General features: G+C 44.2%; 1 protein-coding gene across 1 annotated transcript in view; it reads left to right on the top strand.

Annotated features, from left to right (window-relative positions):
* Positions 1–21,545, top strand: part of atxn7 (ataxin 7) — a 30,897-nt gene that overhangs the window by 5,437 nt on the left and 3,915 nt on the right. The window contains exons 3-12 of the mRNA XM_071915610.2: positions 4,423–4,635; positions 4,826–4,894; positions 11,054–11,158; positions 15,520–15,811; positions 16,596–16,930; positions 17,444–17,526; positions 17,721–17,995; positions 18,443–18,635; positions 19,897–20,018; positions 20,273–21,431. Coding sequence (XP_071771711.1) covers positions 4,431–4,635; positions 4,826–4,894; positions 11,054–11,158; positions 15,520–15,811; positions 16,596–16,930; positions 17,444–17,526; positions 17,721–17,995; positions 18,443–18,635; positions 19,897–20,018; positions 20,273–21,431 — 2,838 coding nt within the window. The 5' untranslated portion in view covers positions 4,423–4,430. The remainder of the gene's footprint in view (positions 1–4,422; positions 4,636–4,825; positions 4,895–11,053; positions 11,159–15,519; positions 15,812–16,595; positions 16,931–17,443; positions 17,527–17,720; positions 17,996–18,442; positions 18,636–19,896; positions 20,019–20,272; positions 21,432–21,545) is intronic.

Below are 21,545 nucleotides of genomic sequence, written 5' to 3'. Positions count from 1 at the left end.
ATGAGCTAAGAGACTGAGGATTAGAGGGAGTGCTCTTGATTCATATGAGGTTAAAAGGATGATGATATAGTCTGTGGCACTTTTCTCATGCGAAGTACAAAGTGCTTCACAGAATGAAAACAAACACACATACACATATAAGACTTATACTGGGAAAGTTACAAAAAGCAGCTGGATGGAAAACGAAACAACAAATTGAGTTTGCAGTTGGCTCTTAAAAGCAGATTTTTCCAAAGTTTAGGGGCCCTTTATACTCTATCACCTTTAGTCTTTAATCTGGCCTTTAGAACAGTCAAAAGAGTTTTGTCTGCCGATCTAAAACAACACTTCAGCGCATAAGGAGATAACAGCTCTGAAATATATGCTGGAGCAAGGCCATACAGGGACTTACAGTAGTCAGTGTGAGGTGAGGTGAGGTGAAGGCATGGATCACTTTTCTCCAGGTCAGTTGTGGAAAGAAATTATCTAATTTTAGAGAAATTTGTCAATTGATAGAGGCAAGACTGAACAACCGTTTGTAATTACTAAAGTCTCAAAATCACCTCTAAAACAGACCGGCAGCCAGTGTAAACAGGCTAAAACTGAGGTGATGGGATCAAGTTTCCTGGTTGAGGTTAAAAGTCTCCCTGCTGCATTTTGAACAAGTTGGAGGCGATGGATCGATTTCTGACTGAGGCGTGTGCACATGGGGTTGTAATAATCAAAACTAGAGGAAATAAAAACATAGATAATTTTTCTGGGTCTGACACTGAAACAAAAGTCTTCATTTTGGCTGTTAATTGAAGAAAGCAGGGCAGGACACACTTATTAGCTTGTGTGTCTAAATTTAGTGTAGGGTTAAAGACAAAGCCAAGGTTCCTAACTGTACATTTGAAGTTAGCAACAGAGGACCAAGGTCGCTTTCACTCTGAGCTCTTGCAGGGTGGGAGCCAAACAGGAAAGAAAATACACTTGGTTGCCGTTTATCAGGAGAGTTTACAGACATCTAACATTTGATATCAGAAAAACAATTTAGAAGACTGTCTAAACTGGCTCTATAATGCTGTCAAACTGATCGGTGTGTCTTTGGAGTTTAAGGCAATTCCAGATAGAAAAGAATGAATCAACAATGAAGCGGTTGATTCCATGTAACCATTCATATAAAGTGAAATACACAGTACTGGATAAAGGTATGACTAGAGACATCTGATTTGAAATTCAGGTCAATCAATGTATTATTGTGTATATATTTTTTTAAATGTCAAGCAATTCATATTTCCAACTAAATTATCTATTTTTCATTGAAATAGGCCTACATGCCTGAACCTATTCACCTTACCTCCTCTCAGCAGGAATCTGCACTTCTTGCTACTATATTGTTTGTCTTTGGCAAGGAAGAGCTGACTTAGACTCCTGATATACTTGATTCTCTAGCCTACAGTATAGAGAGCTTTTGGCGGGTTGATCACTGCTCATGCACAAACAAAATCTCATTTTGAAAGTGAAAGTGAAGAGTACATGGATGTTACACAACAGTGGATTTGCACATGTAAAATGTTTTGGAACTCCTTATAGGAATAGGTCTAGTTCAGACATATCCCATTCATTAGGCTACTATATGAGTCTACTGTAGACATTCTGTCCCATAAGCAATAACATGAGCTATATAATACATTTGGATTGACAATGGGTCAGAAGCACTGATCCAACTTCCATAAAGACTAAATCAACTGAGCTGTAAATATTTTTCTAGTGTATCCTGATGTGCGAGGATTGACAAAAATAAATGCCCACAGACAGAACATACTTACTACACTTGCAATGGTATTACACAACCACTAATTGGAAGTCTACTCAGTAAATATGAAAATTTGTTTGGTGTAATGCACATCCATCCAAAGGCCTTAAGACATGGCAAACAACTTTTTTTTTAGCTGATTGTAAAATAGTCTGAAAATGTGAGGCTTGAGTTTTTAGGCCTGTAGAGTTATAACTGTGTACTCACGGCTGATGAGAATAACCTAGATTTTTTATTTTGAATGATTCTCGGTGTGGAAATATGCACGTGGAAAGTGAGTGATCAAGTATCATCTCAATATCTGTGATTGTTCAGAATACATAAGCATGGGGCAGCCGACACTCTCCCACTCTGCCACAGCAACACTGCTCTTTTAGTAAGCTTACACTGACACAGTCAGTCCCTTTTTAGCAAGGCCGTAATTATATATTGGGGGGGACACATGCTCAAAATGTCCCCCCCAATATATTGATATAAAAAACATAAATATATATTTTTTTTTGCTATGCTACGACAGGCAACCACGCACCGCCGTCCGAAATAATCATTAGCAAATGTAATCATAATCATAACTAAACTTAAGAAATTGCCATTGTTATTACTACCGGTTCTAGTATTCCTGCAGTTCTGCGTGTGGTTTGTCCAAGTGGTGTTGCCGTACCCCAGCAGAAGCCGGTGCACGACTGCTGTGGGTAGGTACAATCAATGTCATTTTAGCTGTACTTGCTTATGATAAATAGAATTTTTAGTGTTTGTTTGATTAAAGTGCAAGCAGTTTTATTACAGTCAGCTTTAAATGTCATCATGAGCAAGAGGAAGGGTGGCAGTGACATTCGTCAGTTTTTTGGGCAGCCTCAGAAAAGAAGAAAAGTAAGTTGAGAGCAGTGAGAAAATGAGTACCAGTCAGATGATAGAAGTATACAGTAGTACAAGAGATGAATCAATGTTTCTTGATATAATAATCATTGCCATTCAGATCAGAAATGGTTAGTAATCCATTCCTGAACATCATGGCAAGAAACACCACTTGTTTACTGATCATATTTCTTTCATGTTCACTCTGGTGCGTTCAGAGTAAAGAGAGAGAGGGAGAGAGAGAGCATGAGGATGCCGACAGGGCAGGGAGAGAGAGGGAGAGATGACTGGAGAGCAGAGAAGAGGAGAGACCTGGAGAGGAGAGGAGAGCCGAGGAAAGGAGAGGAGAGGAGAAGAGATGACTGGAGAGCAGAGGAGAGGAGGAGAGACCTGGAGAGGAGAAGACAGCAGAGGAAAGGAGAGGAGAGGAGAAGAGATGACTGGAGAGCAGAGGAGAGGAGGAGAGACCTGGAGAGGAGAGGAGAAGACAGCAGAGGAGAAGAGATGACTGGAGAGCAGGGGAGAGGAAAAGAGATGACTGGAGAGGAGAGGAGAATATAGGACCAGAGGAGAGGAGAGAGGGCTGGAGAGGAGAAAATAGGACGAGAGGAGAAAATGAGAGCAGAGCAGAGCAAACACCCCTGCTGCCCACCCAAGTTTACTTGTAAATATGTAAATAAAAACAACAATTTGCTCAACCTTGGCCACAATATCTGGACTTGTCTTCATATAACAATGCATAGATTTCTGTTTATATGATTATGGTTATGGTTGTACTTTATTAATCCCTAATCTCTGCCATTACATTCAATGAAACAAGAAAAGGTAAAAAAAGAAAAAACAGAGCAATGTAATACAATACACTATTAGACATTATTGTAAAAAATTAAAAATAAATAAAAAGTTCATCCCATGTGTTAGTGAATTTTTAAATATTTTAGAATGGCAGGAAACGAGTTTTCAAATTTTGAATTTTTTCTGGGGGTCCCCCGAGATCCCCCGGCAGATTTGGTCCCCCGCCCCCCCAATGTTGACTCCATGGCTACGGCCTTGCTTTTTAGTGCTGTGGTCATCAAGAGGCAAAATCACATCAGTCCAAAGGAGTGAGAGACCCTTCACTCCAGAAGACCCCCAAATCAAGTCTTTATTTACTGAGCAGGATCTAATTAATAAAGGGAAGTACAAGTTCTATTACAGTGAAAATTTAATTTAAACTACCAAGTTTCGCATGTTGGCTGCGAATTTTCACACAACTCTCACAATTATCTTCTTCTTGTTTTTTTTTTTTTTTTTTTTTACATTACATAACATCAACGTAATTCCGAGTTCAAGGGCTGCTAGTTATGTATAACGCTATAACTTACCTATCATAACACAACACACACCTACTCCTACATTTTATAATACAGCACATTGTTTGTATACGCAGTGTTTCTATGTACAGTATGTATATATTATAAGCTATGTTTGCTAACGTCAACCAGCAAGCCAAGTAGCCAAACATAACTGTATAGAAGAGATGAAAGCAGCTAATCAACTAGGCAGCCAGAGAGCTGAGATCACCTTCAAATAAACTGACAATTAATTCGATATACTGTAAGTCATGTACAGTGTCTGTACTTGTTGCCTGTCAGGTGGCCACACATCGAGATGGGGTTTTTTTGTTTATGAAGGGGGGGGGGGGGGGGGGCGGACGGTGAAACAACATGCGTTTGCCCGTGTCAATCAATGAAGAAGTCGTCCTATCCCGAGCGCGACCAACGGCTGACTCCTGTTTTGTTACATTGTAGCGGAAAGAATGTCGGAAAGGGCCGAGGATGACGTCAGGGGGGAGCAGCGCCGAGCGGCCAGGCAGCAGCTGAAGCAGCAGCAGATCCAGCGGGGAGAAGGCTCCACAGCAATGGCGACTGTTGCGGAGCGGAGATCCCTGCCTAGTCCAGAAATAATGCTGGGACAGCCTTGGAGCAACTGGGTCGACGCCGCCAAACTCCACGGCAACGACGGTGAGTGCCCCAGCGTCCCGAATGTGCGTGTAGAAGCGAGGTATAGCGCGACAGTTGCCAGTCTTTTTTTGGCCGATTGCATGCAGTTTTTGGGGGAATATGAAGAAACGCTACTGGTAGCAACAGCACGGGCAGGCAAGCAAGTGCAACTATTTATTTGTCTGTGTGTGTCGGATCGCCTCATTTTCAGGTGCTGAATCGGAGGAAAGTTTCAAAGACTTCGGGAAAAATCGAGAAGCCATGCGTTTGTGCAGAGAAGGTGAGTGTTTTTTTTCTTTCTGGCCAAAGGTGTATTTTGGTTCTGGGGGGGTTTGCACACACACACACACACCGGATTCACACACTTCACATGCGTCGGTCGGCCAGAATCTAAGCTCACTGTAAATCCAGCGCATCCTGAATTGACTTGACAAGGGGACACAATCAATGAAACATTTGTCTATTATTAATTTGTTAGTTGACATTTTCATCTATCACTAAAACAACTTCACGAGTAACAGCAACTTAGACTTGCTCTAGTTGAGTGTAGGCCCAAATGTAGTAATAACATTGTCATACTCTGTTTGCAGTATGCATTTAATGGTGTTTTATGTGATTGGCCTTCTGTTTAGTTCCAATTTTAAGGTGTTGTTGACAGCATCCTCATTTCTACCATTTTAAATATGAAACCTCTTCCACCATATTCCATGCGTCTCCCCCTACCTTAGAGAACATCAAGGGTTTGTGTTACCTTTAGAAGGTAATTGATGTTGGAAATATTACTAGGGAAATGCAGATTGTGATTTTAAGTCTTCATCGTAGCTCTCCTAGAATGAGATGAGGTCAAGTTATGGCATTTCCAGTTCTCACATTCCTTCCCTGCTGCTTGAGCATAAAATATCCTCAACAGTGACGTTTTTCAACAGATATTTATAAAAAAACATAATCTAAACACAAAATGAACAACAAAAACAAACAACTGCAGCTAAAAAGGTAAAATGTTCAAAGTTAAGATAACCTTTTGAACGTCTATTACCTATTTGCTAACCAGCGTGCCTGTGTGCACATGTATGTTTTGCACTCCACTTTCAATCATGTAGGCTTCATCATGTAACTCAAATTTAAACACTGTAGAAATTCTGCCATCACTGAGGAAGAGGAAAACTAGCCGGCATGTATTGGTAACAATGTGACAGATCTATTATTGCCCTGCTCCTAGCTATGATGTAATAGCATGTTAAATGTGTGGATTATTCCAGCCTTTTTTCCCCCTTAAAGTTAAAACAGAAGTTAGGTCCAGCTACTGGTGTTTTGAAGATCATTATTTATTCATGCTGTAGTGGACAGTAACGGGAAGCGGGACAGTCATGATGGAATAAAGAGGACATCATGCGACATAGGTGATAAGCTGAATCCCAACCCACAATGTCAGAGCCACATAGCACTCAGCTTCTGAGCCGAGGAAAGGAAGCTCCAGAGTAGTTTATACTGCATTTCTTATTTTTGGAAATGCCTCACTGATGTATTCTTACCTTACCCAGTACAGACTTAGATTTAGAATGTGCTTCCTCACAAAGCTAAGCTGTTATAACAACGAAACAGCGTCTTGTTTGATGACCAGTCAACAATCTTGCTCTGATTTTCAGGCTCATAGGGCCTACCAAGCTCTAAGGTTGACATGAGAGCAAAGTGATTGACAGTCAACATCAGATACAGGAAGAGTTGACGACAATCCAGTTCACTACACACAGGATTAGATGAATGAATGAATGATGAATGAATTCTGCTACTACACTTCAACAGTGAATGAAGTTTGAAGCCTAGATGGTGTAATGTACAAGCACACGCAGTCAGCAGGGAGGCATCTTTAAAAGTGGATGTCCACAAGGGTAGTACATTTAAATTTTACATTTTAGGAATTTAGCTAACACTCTTATCCAGAGCGACTTGCAGTCAGTTAGCAGGGAGGGGTTCAATGTCTTGCTCAAGGACTGAGGACTGAAAGGACCCAACATTTTATTCTCCAACCTATGTGCTGTTCTACAGTCTGACACTGATCAAGCGAAGGCTTTAGTTTCCATGTGGCTCATCTTCAAACACTCAACAGCAAAACTGTAATTATTATGTACATAGCCAACAACAAAGTGAGTATAAGTGTTTCAGCATTTGATAGGTCTCTCACAGTTGAGAAGCTCTTAATTGTTGACTACATAAAATTTAAAAATACTCCTGCAATTCCCCATAGATGTGTGGATTGGAAATATTTCTTTGTTTGTTTCCCATTCAACCTGTCCGATAACGCATTTGAAGAATTGGGTATCAGTCAGAAGTTTAATCCAACTGAGGAGTAACAATAAAGCAAGCAGAAGGGATTCAAAGGAACACATTAGGCACATTTTGCTCAGGTCACATGATCTTGGCCCACACCTGTGATGTCATCAGTGTGTGTCCAGCTTTAGTTCTTACAATTTTTTCTCTTTCCACGTGCTGCTGTAAAGGAAAGGGTTACACTGCAGGCACTTATCTAGCGTAGCATTTGCATTGGCCAACAATGTGGCCTGTGTGCATACCGCGAGACCATTGCACAATTTCAGTAGCAAATAATTGGTGTCCTAGAGGTTCTCAATGACAAGAACAAAGACCTTTCATATTTGCGTACTTGTGGCTGTTATAGCATGGAACAGAACAGAAAATTAGTAAAATAGTGTGATATTCAACATGTAAGACTTCATTTTTCCTTTGTACTAACAAGTAAATAATTAGTTTACTTGGGTGAGAAATGTTGTCAGTGTGAAATATACTGGTAGGCTACATACACTATTTCCCTACATTGAGGTGGTGACTGACCTAAATAGATGTTGTCATGCTGAGGAAATGCTGTTTTAAAACGGCCAGGATTATTGTTTTGCTAGGTCAAGAAGAGGAAGACAGAGAGACAGATCGGTCACTTTAAATTCAAGGCTATTACATCACTCGACGTACAACTGGCTCTAAACATCTCTCTCTCTCTATCGCATAGCAGCTTCTCTCTATGACTGTCGTCTGTGTCACTGCGTTGATCAACTCATGTGTGGTACTCGTGGCAGGAGCATGTGTTCATAGCACAGTCATTCAGTCTGTGAGTATGTGTGAGTGAGTGTGTAGTGGGGGTATTACAAGTGGATGACAACAACTCTGCCATGACTCACCACCAGATACCTCCCTTGGTGTAACTGCACACGTATGACGCAGACATGCACCACCCTCAGAACTCGATGTAAAAAATGAGATTAGTGACTGATGAATTCACTCCTTGGGATCTGTCTCGCTTTTTTATTTTACAATTCCATGAGTCAAAGTCAGAAAAGCTGGGAAATGTAGTGCCAATGTCAGCCGCAGGTCAGATTCTGCTGGCCTGTGTGTGTGTGTGTGTGTGTGTGTGTGTGTGTGTGTGTGTGTGTGTGTGTGTGTACAGCCAGCCTGTGTGCTGCTGAGAGGCAGACGGAGCTGCTACCACTCCACCTAGATCATTCATCACTGCCATGGATGAGGACACTGAAATTAACTGGACTCTCATTCTCTTATTCTGTCTCATGCTCACAGGCTCTCTTTCTCCTTCTCCTCTAGCACAGGTCCTCTGCTCCGCTCTCGCTAAGGCCTGGGCCTGCGTCTTTGCTCTGTTTCTCTCCTCCTTTCTCTCAGTTCTCTCTATCTTGCTTATGTCTTGGCTTGCACCGTTCTTGTTCTCTGTATCTTTCTCCACCACACTGACTTCCTCTCTCCCTCTATCCTTTTCATCTCCTCCTCACACAAGAAGAAAATGGAGAATGAGAATGGGGCTGACACAATGGCGTTCCACCACTTTTCAAGTCAGGCCATTTCAGCGGTACAGTCAGTGCCAGTGCACTGAATGTAGAGTGGCGCGGCGATCCGGCCAGGCTGCTTTTTTAGTTGAGCAACCCGTTAGGAGAACGCTCCACAGTGAACAACACCAGCAGTTTGGGAATGAGTTCCGTTTGACCTTGCTATTGATCTTGCCAGGAAATGCGTTGGCCTGTTTGACTCCACTGTTCTTAGCCCATTTCAGTGAAGGATTTGGGAGAAGGCTGAGTTTAAATTGAGGGCACTTAAGAAGTTATTAAATTAGCAAATATGTTTGCCTCTCATTATGATTTGGGTTTGCTGGTGGTAGAGGAGAAGGGGTCATAGAGCGAATGAAATGAAAACAGACAAGTAGAACCACAAGTTGCCCAGAACTTTGAGGCCGGCTTCCAACCGCTGCTTTAATGGCATAAGCTTATGGCTTATGCGACTGGCAAGCAGTGAATGTTACCCTCCACATCACGTTTCCACACTTGTTCTCTTTTGCAGAGCAGTCAAACCCTCAGCTTTGCACATCAGCAGTGTGCTTTCCCACTCATGTTCTATATAATTTACATGCCTTTGTCCATTAAGTGAAGGCGTTTGCCTTTCTCTGTGGCAGACCCCAATAGCGGTGAAAATAAGTCTTTTTAGTCCGTGGCTGTTGAAGGAAACACTTAGCAGAGTGGCTTCAGACACTTGACACACATTAAGTAGCATCAGGCTTGTCAATTCATCCACACAAGACTGCTGATGACCTCCCAGAGAGAGAACCCGCCAGGTAGGCCCTTTCATATGGGCTTTGGCTAATGGCCCTCATCCCCTCCAGACTCCACCAGTGATGTTTGGAGGACCCTTGACGGCCCTGGCGGAGTATGTATTGGAGAGGAACTCCACTTCTCTCCTCTTGTCTCCTCTCCTCCACTCATCTCATCACAACGCCCCAGGCAATCTCTTAATTAGCCTCCTTAATTAGGTGGTTGCTGGTTCTCTGCGCCAGGGTAAATTTTGATCACATTCTGGTGAGGAGCCGCACTACCCTCTGATTTGCCTTGAAGATGTTTTTGGAAAGTAAGGTTTGGTTCATGCTTTTTGGATGGCTTGGCGTGCGGGAGCCGCAGACCTGCCGTACGTGTACCTTGGCATTCATGCTTATCGCACTTCTCATGACGACCGCACGCCTGAAAACTCCATTCAGCTCTCCACACACCCAAAAATGAAAAAGAACCCCACCAGAATCGGCTAGTAGTTCCGTTTTTTCTTTGTTCAACCAATCCTGGATGGCGGTGATGCAGCGGTGCCTGTGTTGTTTCAAATTTCAGTCGTTTTGGCTGCAATTACATCATTTTGACCATGCGCGTTCCGCTGTGTCTGTTTCTGCGTGAAGCATGTACTAGCTTTAAGGGAGGGGGTTTCAGAGAAGGGTCCTGACTCATATGTACATGACCAACATAGCTGGATCAGGAGTATACTAATGTAGTGAATTTTGAGCTTTTTGCATATTGCAGTGCAACTTTCACAACTTTATAGTTGGTGAACAGTACCAATACCTGTCACTACGTCTCAGTTATTTTTTTTTTCTTTCCTTTGCATTGTCTAATAATCACACATCTCAGATGTAGTGGACAAATCTTAAAGAACCAAATCTGAGAGTGAAAGGGACTTATGCGGCATCTTCCTCAATGTGAGCTCCTATTTTTATTTGAAATCACAAATCATCCACACTTTCTGCTACAGCCGTGTGTGTGGTGTGTGTGAGTGGGAGAGATAGAAATTCATTCTGCGACAGCAGGTAACCTTTGGATTGCTGGTATGGCCCTTTCCTTGTTCTTATCACTAGTTCATGTTCTCTACTCTGAAAAGGTACTAGTACCTCGGAGTGATCTGTATTTGCATGTGCAGACTTGGCTTGTCAGGTTACCTTGAGTGAACATTTCTGTTGTTTTTAATGTTCTTATGGATTAGATATTGACTTGTATGTGCTGCACAATGGTGTCTGAATTGTATGACCAAAGTACAACACCAAATTTTCTGCTTGTGTCGTTTCCGTTCTGTTCTGCTCTGTTCTCTTCCAATACTCACAACAAAGCATGCTAAGAAAAAAATGATTATGCTATTACATTGGAATAATTAATTTTGTGCACCATAGCTTGAGCTATCACACTATTTTATGACGTTGTTGATAATAATAATAAGAATAATAAGCTTTATTTATTTAGCACTTATCTGAAAGCAGACTTTATAAAGTGCTTTACAAGAAAACAGACACAAGAAAAGGAACATACATAATGGAGGAGTTAAAATGAGAAGCTTAGGTAATAGAAAAAAATATTAAAAGAAAGATAAACACATTGAAGAAATTAGCTAAAACAAACATAATAACACAACGTTAAAAGCAAGCAGGGTCAAAAGCAATTACATAAAGGCAAGTCTATGAAAGTGCGTTTTAAGAAGAGATTTAAAAGACGATAATGGATGATGATATTTCAGTGCAGATATGAAGTCTGCTCCCGACTGGGGCACCAGGTGAACGCAGGTCTGGTTTATTTGCCTCTCCCTGACTTCTCCCCTTTCTGGTTTATTCTTCCCTTGTGTACAGACATGCCCATATTTGGCCAGTGTCCTGCGCAGGACGACTTCTACCTGGTGATGTGCAGCCACTGCAGTCAGGTAGTCAAGCCCCAGGCCTTCCAAGCACACTATGGTAAGTCTCACACACACATGCATACATGCATATGCATGGCTTAAAGCATGCATATACTCAGAGCCATCATTCATGCAAACACTGTCCCAGAGAGCTGATGCAGAGTTCAGTTTAATAGTTTTTGAATTTTATAGCTAACCTGAGGGGAGGGCTGGGGTATGCGGACAGTAGAGACGGTAGATCAGTCAAGTGGGATGATACCGTACAGTTTCCAGCACCTCTGGGAACCTTACAAGAAACCTGCTCACCGCTGAGTGGGTTGGTGGTGATATTTCACACATTAACGCACTCTGGGGTATTACACCGTCCCTCCCTCTTCCTATTTCCCCACCACTTTTCCTTCTCAGCACAGTAACCTGAGAGTGGAATAGCGCAGCCTTTGATTTTTTTAAATTTCTTTTTTTTTTTCAACCCCCACCCCCAGCCTCAGTTGTGTGCGTGTGTGTTTACAATTCCCCTGTTAATATTTGATGTACTTCTCCAAGTCTCCTAGTAATGTACTGTTTTACCACGTAAAGCTCAGATCGGATTTCTGGTTTCGTTAATACTTGGGGGATGTGTGTGTGTGCGCACGTGGGTCTCCCTTCTCAGGCTGCGTGGGCAGTTAAACTGGCGTGTTTCACCAGAGTGCTGAGGAGAATTGATGAATTATAGATCTGTGAATCAAGGGATTACTTCACCACGGATCTCGTTAAAATGTGACTGCAAACTCACTCAGACTCTCAAACGCCAATTCAACACTGAAAGCAATTAGCTGTCTGTTCTCTCCCCAGCTCATTTCCTTGAGATGATAGCGGGGTAGCAGGTTAGATACAGTGACACTTGTGACACTAATGCCCTGTCATGTACGCCGGTTTGTTTTCAGTTAGATTTGTTTGGAGTCTTTATGGATCAACAATTTCAGCACAGATGAATTGTTGAATTGTCGGTTCATGTGACCGTGATTCTGACAGGATTCTGACATCTTTGACCCTAGTTGGGATCAAGTTTGGTCCCATCCTGACTTCTCTCAATATTTGAATTCAGAAAGGACTCGATTATTATTACCTATATCATGGATTTGTTTTTCTCTAAATGTAGGTTAAGTTTAATTTATTGAGTGCACTTCATGAGGTGTGACAGCAATACCAGTTCTCAAGGTCAGCCACAAGAGGGAGGTATAACAGCACATGGCTCCCAAAGGAACCGTCGTTGCTACTGTGTCAACAACACTAAGAGAGGACTCCTCTCACTCTGCTAAAGGATATTAGTTTGATACAAGCTTAACTAGACAAGCCTATAGTTCTCCACCAGATTACGTTTACATACTTGCGTGGTCCTTTCGCATGAGAAGTGGATATACATCATAGGGTTTTTAAGAGCCTATCAAGTGGAACAATACTGGCAGCATAACAGTAGGTGGCCGTGGTATATCTGCAGTAAGGTGTTTTTCTGATGCAGACCATTTACAATCCTATCCATGGAGTACAGGCACCCAAAGCAGTTGGCTCAGCCATTTGGCAGTGATTTCAAGCTGAAGTTCATAGCCAATTGTTACTCTCAATCAATGCATAAGTTGGAAATTATTGGATGGGTTATTGGATAAGTTGGATACATTATATTACATGTACGCGCTCTTGTTAATATGCTAATATACCCCTTCACCACTCACCGCTCTTTTATGCTATATGCTACTGAGTTATTGTATAGATTAAATTGTACAATCTGCTGAATTAATAGTGAATTGTAATGTAATCCATGTGGGAGTTGCAAGCACCAGAGATGAAACGGGCTACAGTGTGAGTGGAATCGGAGAAGCCATGCTACAATATGTAGCCAAGCACAGTAGGAGCGCTCTATGTGCTGTGATTTTCCTCCCCTCTCTCTCTGATGTCACTATGGGAAGACCCCATGCAGCGTTAACACAGGGCAAGGCACCGATCTCAGCACCATCGAGATGGTCTCCATATGATTTCAGTGTGTTGCTTTAAGCCCATCTGTCTGCCGTTAGGTGTTTGTGCTTCTTGGCTGAGGCTGCTCCCAGCAGGGGTGACACTCACCGTAGAACGGGAAGCTGCAAGCTCGGCTGCTGTTTTATGCATTCATTTATGAAACGGTCGAACAAAGACTTGTCTCCTCGCGGCTCTGCTCACACGTATTGCCTTGGCTGAGCATGCATACACACACACACCCACGGTTTGACGACCACACATTTTTGAATCGTGCACCTTGAATTGCCAGAGGCAGAGATGGCAGAGCATTATTAACAAACCCAAACATTAATATGTGAGGCCTAAAGCAGCAACTTATTTATTATTTTTCTAGTAAGACCAAAGTTATTATTAGTGTTATAAGATACCACACAGACCACATAGGCGAGGCCTAGTCCGTGCTGCAATTTGGAGACTGGTGCCTGTGGACATGGTTGTAAGACAGTCACATTTGCACGCTTTCATTTTTTTTTCTCTCTCTCCTTTTCTCTCTCCCTTAGCCAGGGATTCCCCTTAGCATTGAGCCAACTGTTTGACAGTGTGAAAGAGGATGTTAAGGCTCCTCCTACTCCTTCTGTCGTTTTTTTCCCCCCATACTTTTTCTTCTTTACTCTTCTTTTATCCCTCTTCCAGGGCCACTGGAGTTGGCTGTCTGCTCTCAGCATTTGGCAGTGCATTGTGGGAGTGTCACGCTGGGGCTTCCTGGTGTGAGTTTGCGTGCGGGGCGTGCTGTTGACGATGACTGGGACGGGCCGAGACAGCAGGGAAGAGAGGGAAGCGGGGCGGGAGAGAAAGAAAAGGCTTAGGGGCATTTGGCTTCTAAGGAGAGAGAGGGAAGAGAGGGAGGGAGCTGGAGCGTGTCATGAATGGGTAGGCTGAATCTAGAGAGGCCTCAGGTGTGAAGCAGTGCTCTCGAAAGCACTTTTCTCCAAGAAAAGGGAGGCCAGTGGAAGGGCTAAACAGTTTGGTGGAGAAGTGTGTGTGGGGCCGGGGGGGTGGGGAGTGGCAGCTGTGTGTGTGTTAGTAGCCCCTCCACTGTTTCAACAGCAACAAGCTTGCTTTCAGCTCACCTGCTGAGACTGAGCATTGGCCTATAGCCCAGTCCCAGCTACACCATGGAGTTAGCCCAGTATAAGGTTAGCTAACCAGGCCTGCACCTCACCATGGTATTGAGCTACCGACTCAGACGCTTTCTATCAAAACCCGTTCCCTCACAGTATGTTCATGCTCCGGAGGCTGTATCCACTTACATTCACTTTTACGTTCTCTGGTATTTTTCGCCTGCCCTCATTTTTGACATTATGCTCTTTTGTTGGTATGCCGGAGTTGAGAGAGGAGTGTTGAAAACAAGAGGGTCAAGTTAACTTCCAGTAGGCTATTTTTCCTCAGCTTTCAGTGCATCAGTGGACGCCTGAGTCCCTCTGTCTCTCTCTCTCTCTATCTATCTCTCTCTCTCTCTCCACTTATGGTCAGAGCAACAGGAGTGTCTGTCTGTCTGTCTGTGTGACCCTCCTATGACCCTGGAGGCCCAGTATCTCTGCTATGGAGCTGCTCTCTGGCTAAGATTCAAGGCTTCGGCAGAGTTAGAGTAACCGCTGAATTAAAAAAAAAACCCACAATGCTCTCAATTGAAGTTTGTGAAATTGTTGTCCTGGACTTGCATGCCTTATTTTTCTGTTTCTTGGTTTTGTTTTGTACTTTTTTCCTGCCGGAAGTGTGCCATAAGAAATGATGATCTTTGGGGCAGAACGGTAGTGCAAACTTCAGTGAAATTGTCTGGACTACGCTATTTCATTCTTGTCCATTACTTGAAATAGCTAGTGATGAGAGCTTCCTTTGAAACCCTGAAGCTTCTGTGCTTACTTATGGGTGCTCAAGCAAATGACCTGTGTTTGATGCAGCAAACCATACTGTATTTTCATTTTTTTCAAAGAGGAAAAGATATTTAGTTTTGAATGAGAGCAATTGGCCTTCACCAGCATTTGTTGCTTTCTTCTATTTTTGTCTTTACTTCCATAGTTTAGTATTGTCCCAGCCTTTTCTGGTGTCATTCTGTCTTTTATCAGTTCTCGCAGTAGCTGTTCTACTCAGAAGCTCAGACAGGAAATGAAGCTCTTGACCTGTTAGCTGGTTCTATTTCAGGCTGAGTTGACATGAATCACAAATACTTTCTACTTATTTGTTGTTGAGGTAACCTACTGTTGGAGGAAGATTTCTATGTTCCCATATATCTTGGTTTTCTCCAGACTCGTGGCCTACTTTATAGCCGTTTTTATCCATATAGTCTATTGTAGTGTTTTATCAAAGCTTTATGAAGGCTTAAATCTGATAATCTGTTAAAGTTGAATGTGTATTTCTAAACACTGGCCTGACTTTCTACTGTCTCTCCAGAGAGACGACACAGTTCAGCCAGCAAGCCAACCTCCACCTCGCCCTTCCCTCTGCCGGGCCGAAACAGGAGCAGTGGGCTTGGGGCCGGGCCAGGGTTGGGCTCGGTGTCTGGGTCTGGAGTTGCGACTGGAGGGATCCTTGGCCGATCCTCCACCGCTGGATCCAGCGTCTCCTCCTCATCCACCACCTCCTCCTCCAATTCCAAACCCCTTAAACCAGCCAAAGAGAAGCTGCCAAGCATTCAGCGAAGACCCCACTTCCCCCCCTTCAGGGTGCTGCAGCCAGACAAGATGTGAGTTTCACTGTACAAAATGTGTTAAATTGTGTTCAGCTATGCCAAAATACGGGGAGCGGCGCTGATCTATACCCAGCTTCATTATATTATGTTGAGCAATTCCTGATTGTGCCACAAACCACGCCTGGCTAAATTAATATTGTAATTACAATTATAATTATTGTAATTACAATAAACAAAATATGATCGTAATTATGATCATATTGTAATTATGATAAACAAGCCTCAGTCAAGCTGAACTGTGCTAATGCATTGCCATTTTGAATTTTGAACTCTCTCCCTCTAATAGCTCTCGTTCACATCACCTCGCATGTCATTTTTGTTCCTGAGTCAGATCCTCTCCCTCTTAATCTTATTCCCTCATCTCTCGTCTTCAGAAGTCGACTTGTGTCTGAAGTTCCCCCACTCACTATCAACCTACCATTTAAATGAGCTACTTTCACTCACTAAGTCAGCGCCTTAAAGAACTAAAGTGCAAAGTGGCGTCCTTTTTATCAAAATCGTTTTTCCACCCACTTAAAAGTGTGTTCAGGATCTGCCAGAGAAAAGGAATACATTTTGAAACCCGGTCTTTTAAAATGATGGTTATACTCAAGTCTTTGATGAATGATGTGTCACATTAGATTAATGTATTCTCCTACCGGCCCCATCCATATGTGCACATCTCTGTCTCTTGCCATAGTTTTCTGACTGGTTCATTCTTTTATGCATTCTAACTCTCTGCCGCCTCCTCCTCCTCCTCCTTGCTACCCCCCTTTGTTTCTGTAACCTTCTCTTGCAGCCTCACCCCGGCCGTCAAGGTGGAGAAGATGCATTTGAAGGTGGACCCGTCGGCAAAGCTGGCGCAGGCCCCCTCTGCCCCTGCCGCCTCCTCGTCCTCGTCCTCCTCCACATCCTCCTCTAGCACCACTGTGAGCTCCAACACTACCATGGTCACCGCCTCCTCCTCATCAGCCCTAAAGCCAGGCCTTAACTGTCCCTCCATACCAAAGCCTCCCTTACTGGCCCCTGGCCAGATTCCCAATGGCAAGGGCCACCTCTCGGTCCTCTCAGACAAGAAGCAGGACAGCAGCAGCAGTGCCAGTAGCAGACGCCACCTCTACAAGAGACTGTCAGGTCAGCTGGAGGGAGGGACGGGAGACTACTGCCGAGGGTCTTACAGTTTTGTGTTGTCAACAATTATTGTTGTCAAGTCTAATTTATTAATTCTGTTGCCATTATTACATCTGGTTTCACACACACACACACACACAGCTAGCACTCAACCTAGAAAGTTACCAGTAACCAGTAAAAGATGGGCAGCTAGTGCCACCGCCCATCTTTACAATACCAAATACATCAGACAAAAGGGTCCACCAATAATATTGGATTAATAAACATCCACCAAAAAGTAGAGTAGTTTGTCCAGTCACATTAGGCATAGTAAATTGCAGTGTGTTTTTAAATGATTCATTGTACAAATTATTAAGTTATGCTTGCAATAGTAAGGTAACAGGGTTTGCTTGTCTAAAACTCATATTTTACTTGTCTGCTGAACTCCAAGTTGTGTTAACAGGGCAACGGATTTGTCAGTGTCTGTGAATCACATAGTTTCTCTGTCTCTCTCTTCCTCCTCTCCTATGCCTTCAGAACGCGAGTTCAATCCAGATATCCACTGTGGCGTTGTGGATATGACAGCTCGAAAACCATGCACAAGATCCCTAACATGCAAGGTACCCAGTCTCTTTCTGCTTTCTGTGCCATCAGTTGGGGCTTTTAGTATCTCATTTGAGTTTGTTAATACTCAAACTCACCCATCTATGGAGATATGTATCTATATATTCATATACATATCTGAATAAAGTCAGGAATCCAAGCAGACAAACTATGCAAACACCTAATTTTGACCTTTCCCGTGTGGCACCAGACACATTCCTTAAGCCAGCGGAGGGCGGTGCCAGGGCGGAGAAAGCGCTTTGACACATTGCTGGCAGAGCACAAGAGCAGAGCCAGGGAGCGGGAGAGGGAACTCCACCCACCCCATTCCCAGCAGACCCCCCCTCTCAGGGACCCCCACCCCTCCTCCCGCCTTGCCGCTGCCCATGACCCCCACCAGGTGGCCCACGGAAACGGACCCGCCCCAGATGCCACTAAGCCTTTGCCGCTTGGCAAGCCCAAACTTCACAACTCTGGTCTTCCACGGTAAGTGTTTCTTGAGGCCCACTCTTGTATTCCCTTTATTCTTTACGGACAATAGCCTGGCCTATAGAAGCTAGCCTCTTGTTCCCAGTAGAAGTGGGGCAGATATGAGATTTGGCCTCATTATAGAACATGATCCTTAATGCAGGGGGCCATCAGAATTTGATCGCTGGACATTTTTGCAATGAATAATTCTCCCAGGGCAGCATTACCTTGCATATAGACTGTCTATGATAGGTTAGGTGTTCACTTGGGCTGAGCAGTGTAAGAGACAAGGCCTTAATCACTAAGAAATGATCACTAAGAAGTCCAGAATTCCTAACGTGGCGATTTACAAAAAACACACAGATCATTTATTCAGCACATTTTCTTTGGTTCTTTCTGCAAAAATGAATGTTTGGTGGTTTCATTAAGGTGAAAATTTCTTGACACCCTTTCTCCTTCCATCAGACTAAACAGCAGTCACGGAGGTGGGGGTACCCCCGGAGACCCCGCAGTAGTCCACGAGTCACCACACCATCCCCCAACTGCCCCCGATGGCTTTTCGCGACCCTCCAGTGATGAGGGAGAGAACGAGGAGCGGGAGGAGAACGCCGACAAACTGGACTGTCACTATTCAGGTTACCACCCTCGACCGGCAGCTGTAAGTCCACTCTTCCATCACTGGTCATTCTGATGTATGGTGATATTGATACCTGAGCACAGGAACAGACAGGAGCCAATCTGATCAGTTAGCAGATGTTTAATGATGCATCATTGGAGAGTAACATGAACAAAGTCAGTGATGTTAGCCTCTTCCTGTACTGAGAGACACCTGTGATCCATATAGTGGTCAGTTACATAGATGACAGACAGTACAGACACACCCTGAAACTAGGTCAACTTTGGTCAACTAACATGACCACAGTGTACCGTATACAATTCCTCAGTTCTTCAACTGTCCTTTTTGTCATATTGACTGTAAGATTACCTTTAGTATGTCACTTTGATGGAGTTGAACCCACCATCTTTAGGGCTGATTTCTTCACATATACAGTATATTGAGCCAAAAGCAATTTCATCAGTGAATGATTCATCCCCTTGGCCAATGACACATGAATCCTCAGCCTACACACACAGTAGCCAAGTGTTTGACGTAGGCTAATCCCCAAACCTTGAAGAGATGCTTTATTCATTTGTCAACTAGTGTTTCAGTGTACCATTACTGAATAAACACCATGGTGCATTATTTGAGAAATGGTACTATACAAGACTTCTGGGTTAACCAGTGCTCTATTTTTTCATGTAAAATTTCATCTTGCAAGAAATTCCCATTCACAAACATCCTTGTTTGGTTTACATTTTACAGAAAATCATGCTCTAGATAGAAGTTGTTTCAGCAAAACACGCCCAACAGCAAATATGTTTTGTAGTTTGTTCCTCCTCAAAAGAACTATCAATAGCTATTTGATAGATTTTTTCTTAATTCATTTTTTGTAAAGGTATCGTTTTAGAATCGAAGCTGTGAGAAATGGGCTGGTATCGTGCCAAAGTCAAAATTTTGGTATTGTGATAACACTGTTGTCAACACAGGCTTTGTGGATTCTATTCTCAAACCAATCACTGGGCCACTCGCCACTTGATCAGGGCTGCATTTTGGACATGTGATGCTTGCTGTAAACATTCTGTCGTGCTATGAATAACCTGGATCAAAGTTCTGATGTCCAACTCATAAATTGGCTGATCCAGTCAGGATGCCAGACGCCAATTAGACTGCCACATCAGAGGAAAGCTTGGCCTGACCCCCCAAATTATGTTGCGTTTTGAAAAAAGTAGGCGTAGCTAACACGCAGTTCAGTGGTTGCATCCAAGCAAGCATGTTGCTTGGTTGTATAAGCTCTAACTCACTCCCTCTCTGTTTCCAGTACTGTACCTTTGGAAGTCGACTGTTTGGGAGAGGCTGCTACTCATTTGACCGGCGTTGGGACCGAGTGCGATGTGCGCTAACCGCCATGATGGACAAGCATGTCAACTCTCAGATGTGGAAGTAAGTCTCTCCAGCTCACTCGCCAAGATTCTTTGCATGTGTAGTTTGATATTGGCGTGAGTAAGATATATACATAACTGGAATGCATCTGTAAATATACCAGTTGCAGTGGATTTAGGCTACATGGTGCCTACACAGAGGAACATTACCATTGAGAGAACTCTGCCTTTTAAATATGATTTTTATGGTCAACACTTTTGGCTTGTTAAACAGTCATGCATGATTCTAATTAATGATATTCCTCCTTGTTGTAGGAAAATCCCTTTGGCCTTGGAGAACTCCTCCTCTGTTGCACCTGCCCATAGGACAAGCACAAACTCCCACGGTAGCACTCCCGCCTCGGGCTTCCTGGGCCCCCCTGCCACCTTGTCCCAGCCTCCGTACAGCCAATCCTATGAGGGCAAGTCAGTGCTCTCCTATGGGACCACCTTAAATGCCCGCAGCTCTCCACAGGGCGGGGCTGAGCACCCGGCCTATGGCACCACGCAGGCCCGACAAGTGTCTTCGTCGCCGCAGATGCCTTCAGCCCACTCCTCCTCCTCCTCTTCTTCCTCAGCTCCCTCCCTAGCCTCAGGCCGGGCGCTCAAGTCCCGTTCCTCCAGCAGCAGCACTACCAAGTCGTCATCGTCGTCCTTCAGGCCCAAGGAGATCTCCTCTGGCTCCTCCACACCTATCATCCCCAACTCAACCAGTGGGGGCAGCAGTGGGGCCAACAACAACAGTAGCAGCACTAGTTTCAGCTCGGGGAAGAAGAGGAAGAACAGCTCTATCCTCTCTTCATCCCATGGCTCCTCTGAATCCTCTTCTAATGCCAATTACTCTTCCTCCTCTTCCTCTTTCAAGAAGAACTGTGCAAACGTCGGCAGCTCAGGGAGCACCTACCACCACAGCTCGCTAGGCCCTTCCTCCTCATCATCATCATCATTGTCCTCCTCCCACAGCGGGGTCCACAGCGTGGGGCTGAACTGTGGCCCCAGCGTGCGGACCAACTCCCTCAGCCTGAAGGCTGAGCCTTCCGGAGGGTCGGCAGGCGGCTCCTCGGGGCCCCCGGCGCGAGGCCCTCCCTCGGGCAGCCCCGCAGAGTCCATCAAGCGCATGAGTGTGGTGATGAACAGCAGCGACTCTACCCTTTCCCTGGGGCCCTTTGTCCACCACCAGTCTTCATCTGACCACCATGCCAGCTTCAGCCACCACTCCTCTGACGGGCGCCTGGAGGGCAAGAAGCGCAAAAGCTCCCCTGCCTCCAGCGGTATTAACAGCGGAGGTGGAGGAGGAGGGCTGGGAGGAGGAGGGGGACCAGGACCAGGCAGGCCCAAGGTGGCCAAGTCACCCGCCATCAACAACATCCATGGGAAGCACGGGCGCAGCATTCCAGGGACCCCGGGGCTACCCAACAACTCCCATTTACATCAGGTGGGTTTTGTCTTCCATGTAAATATGCATCAAGACACATTCATGAACACAATCATCATGTCAGTTAGAGAACACAGTAACCAATATTAGATATAGCTGCCACTGAAGAATGTC

This window comes from Centroberyx gerrardi, chromosome 5 (genome assembly GCF_048128805.1).
Source record: "Centroberyx gerrardi isolate f3 chromosome 5, fCenGer3.hap1.cur.20231027, whole genome shotgun sequence".
Classification (NCBI taxonomy): Eukaryota; Metazoa; Chordata; class Actinopteri; order Beryciformes; family Berycidae; genus Centroberyx; species Centroberyx gerrardi.
This window is presented reverse-complemented; position numbering and strand designations above follow the sequence as displayed.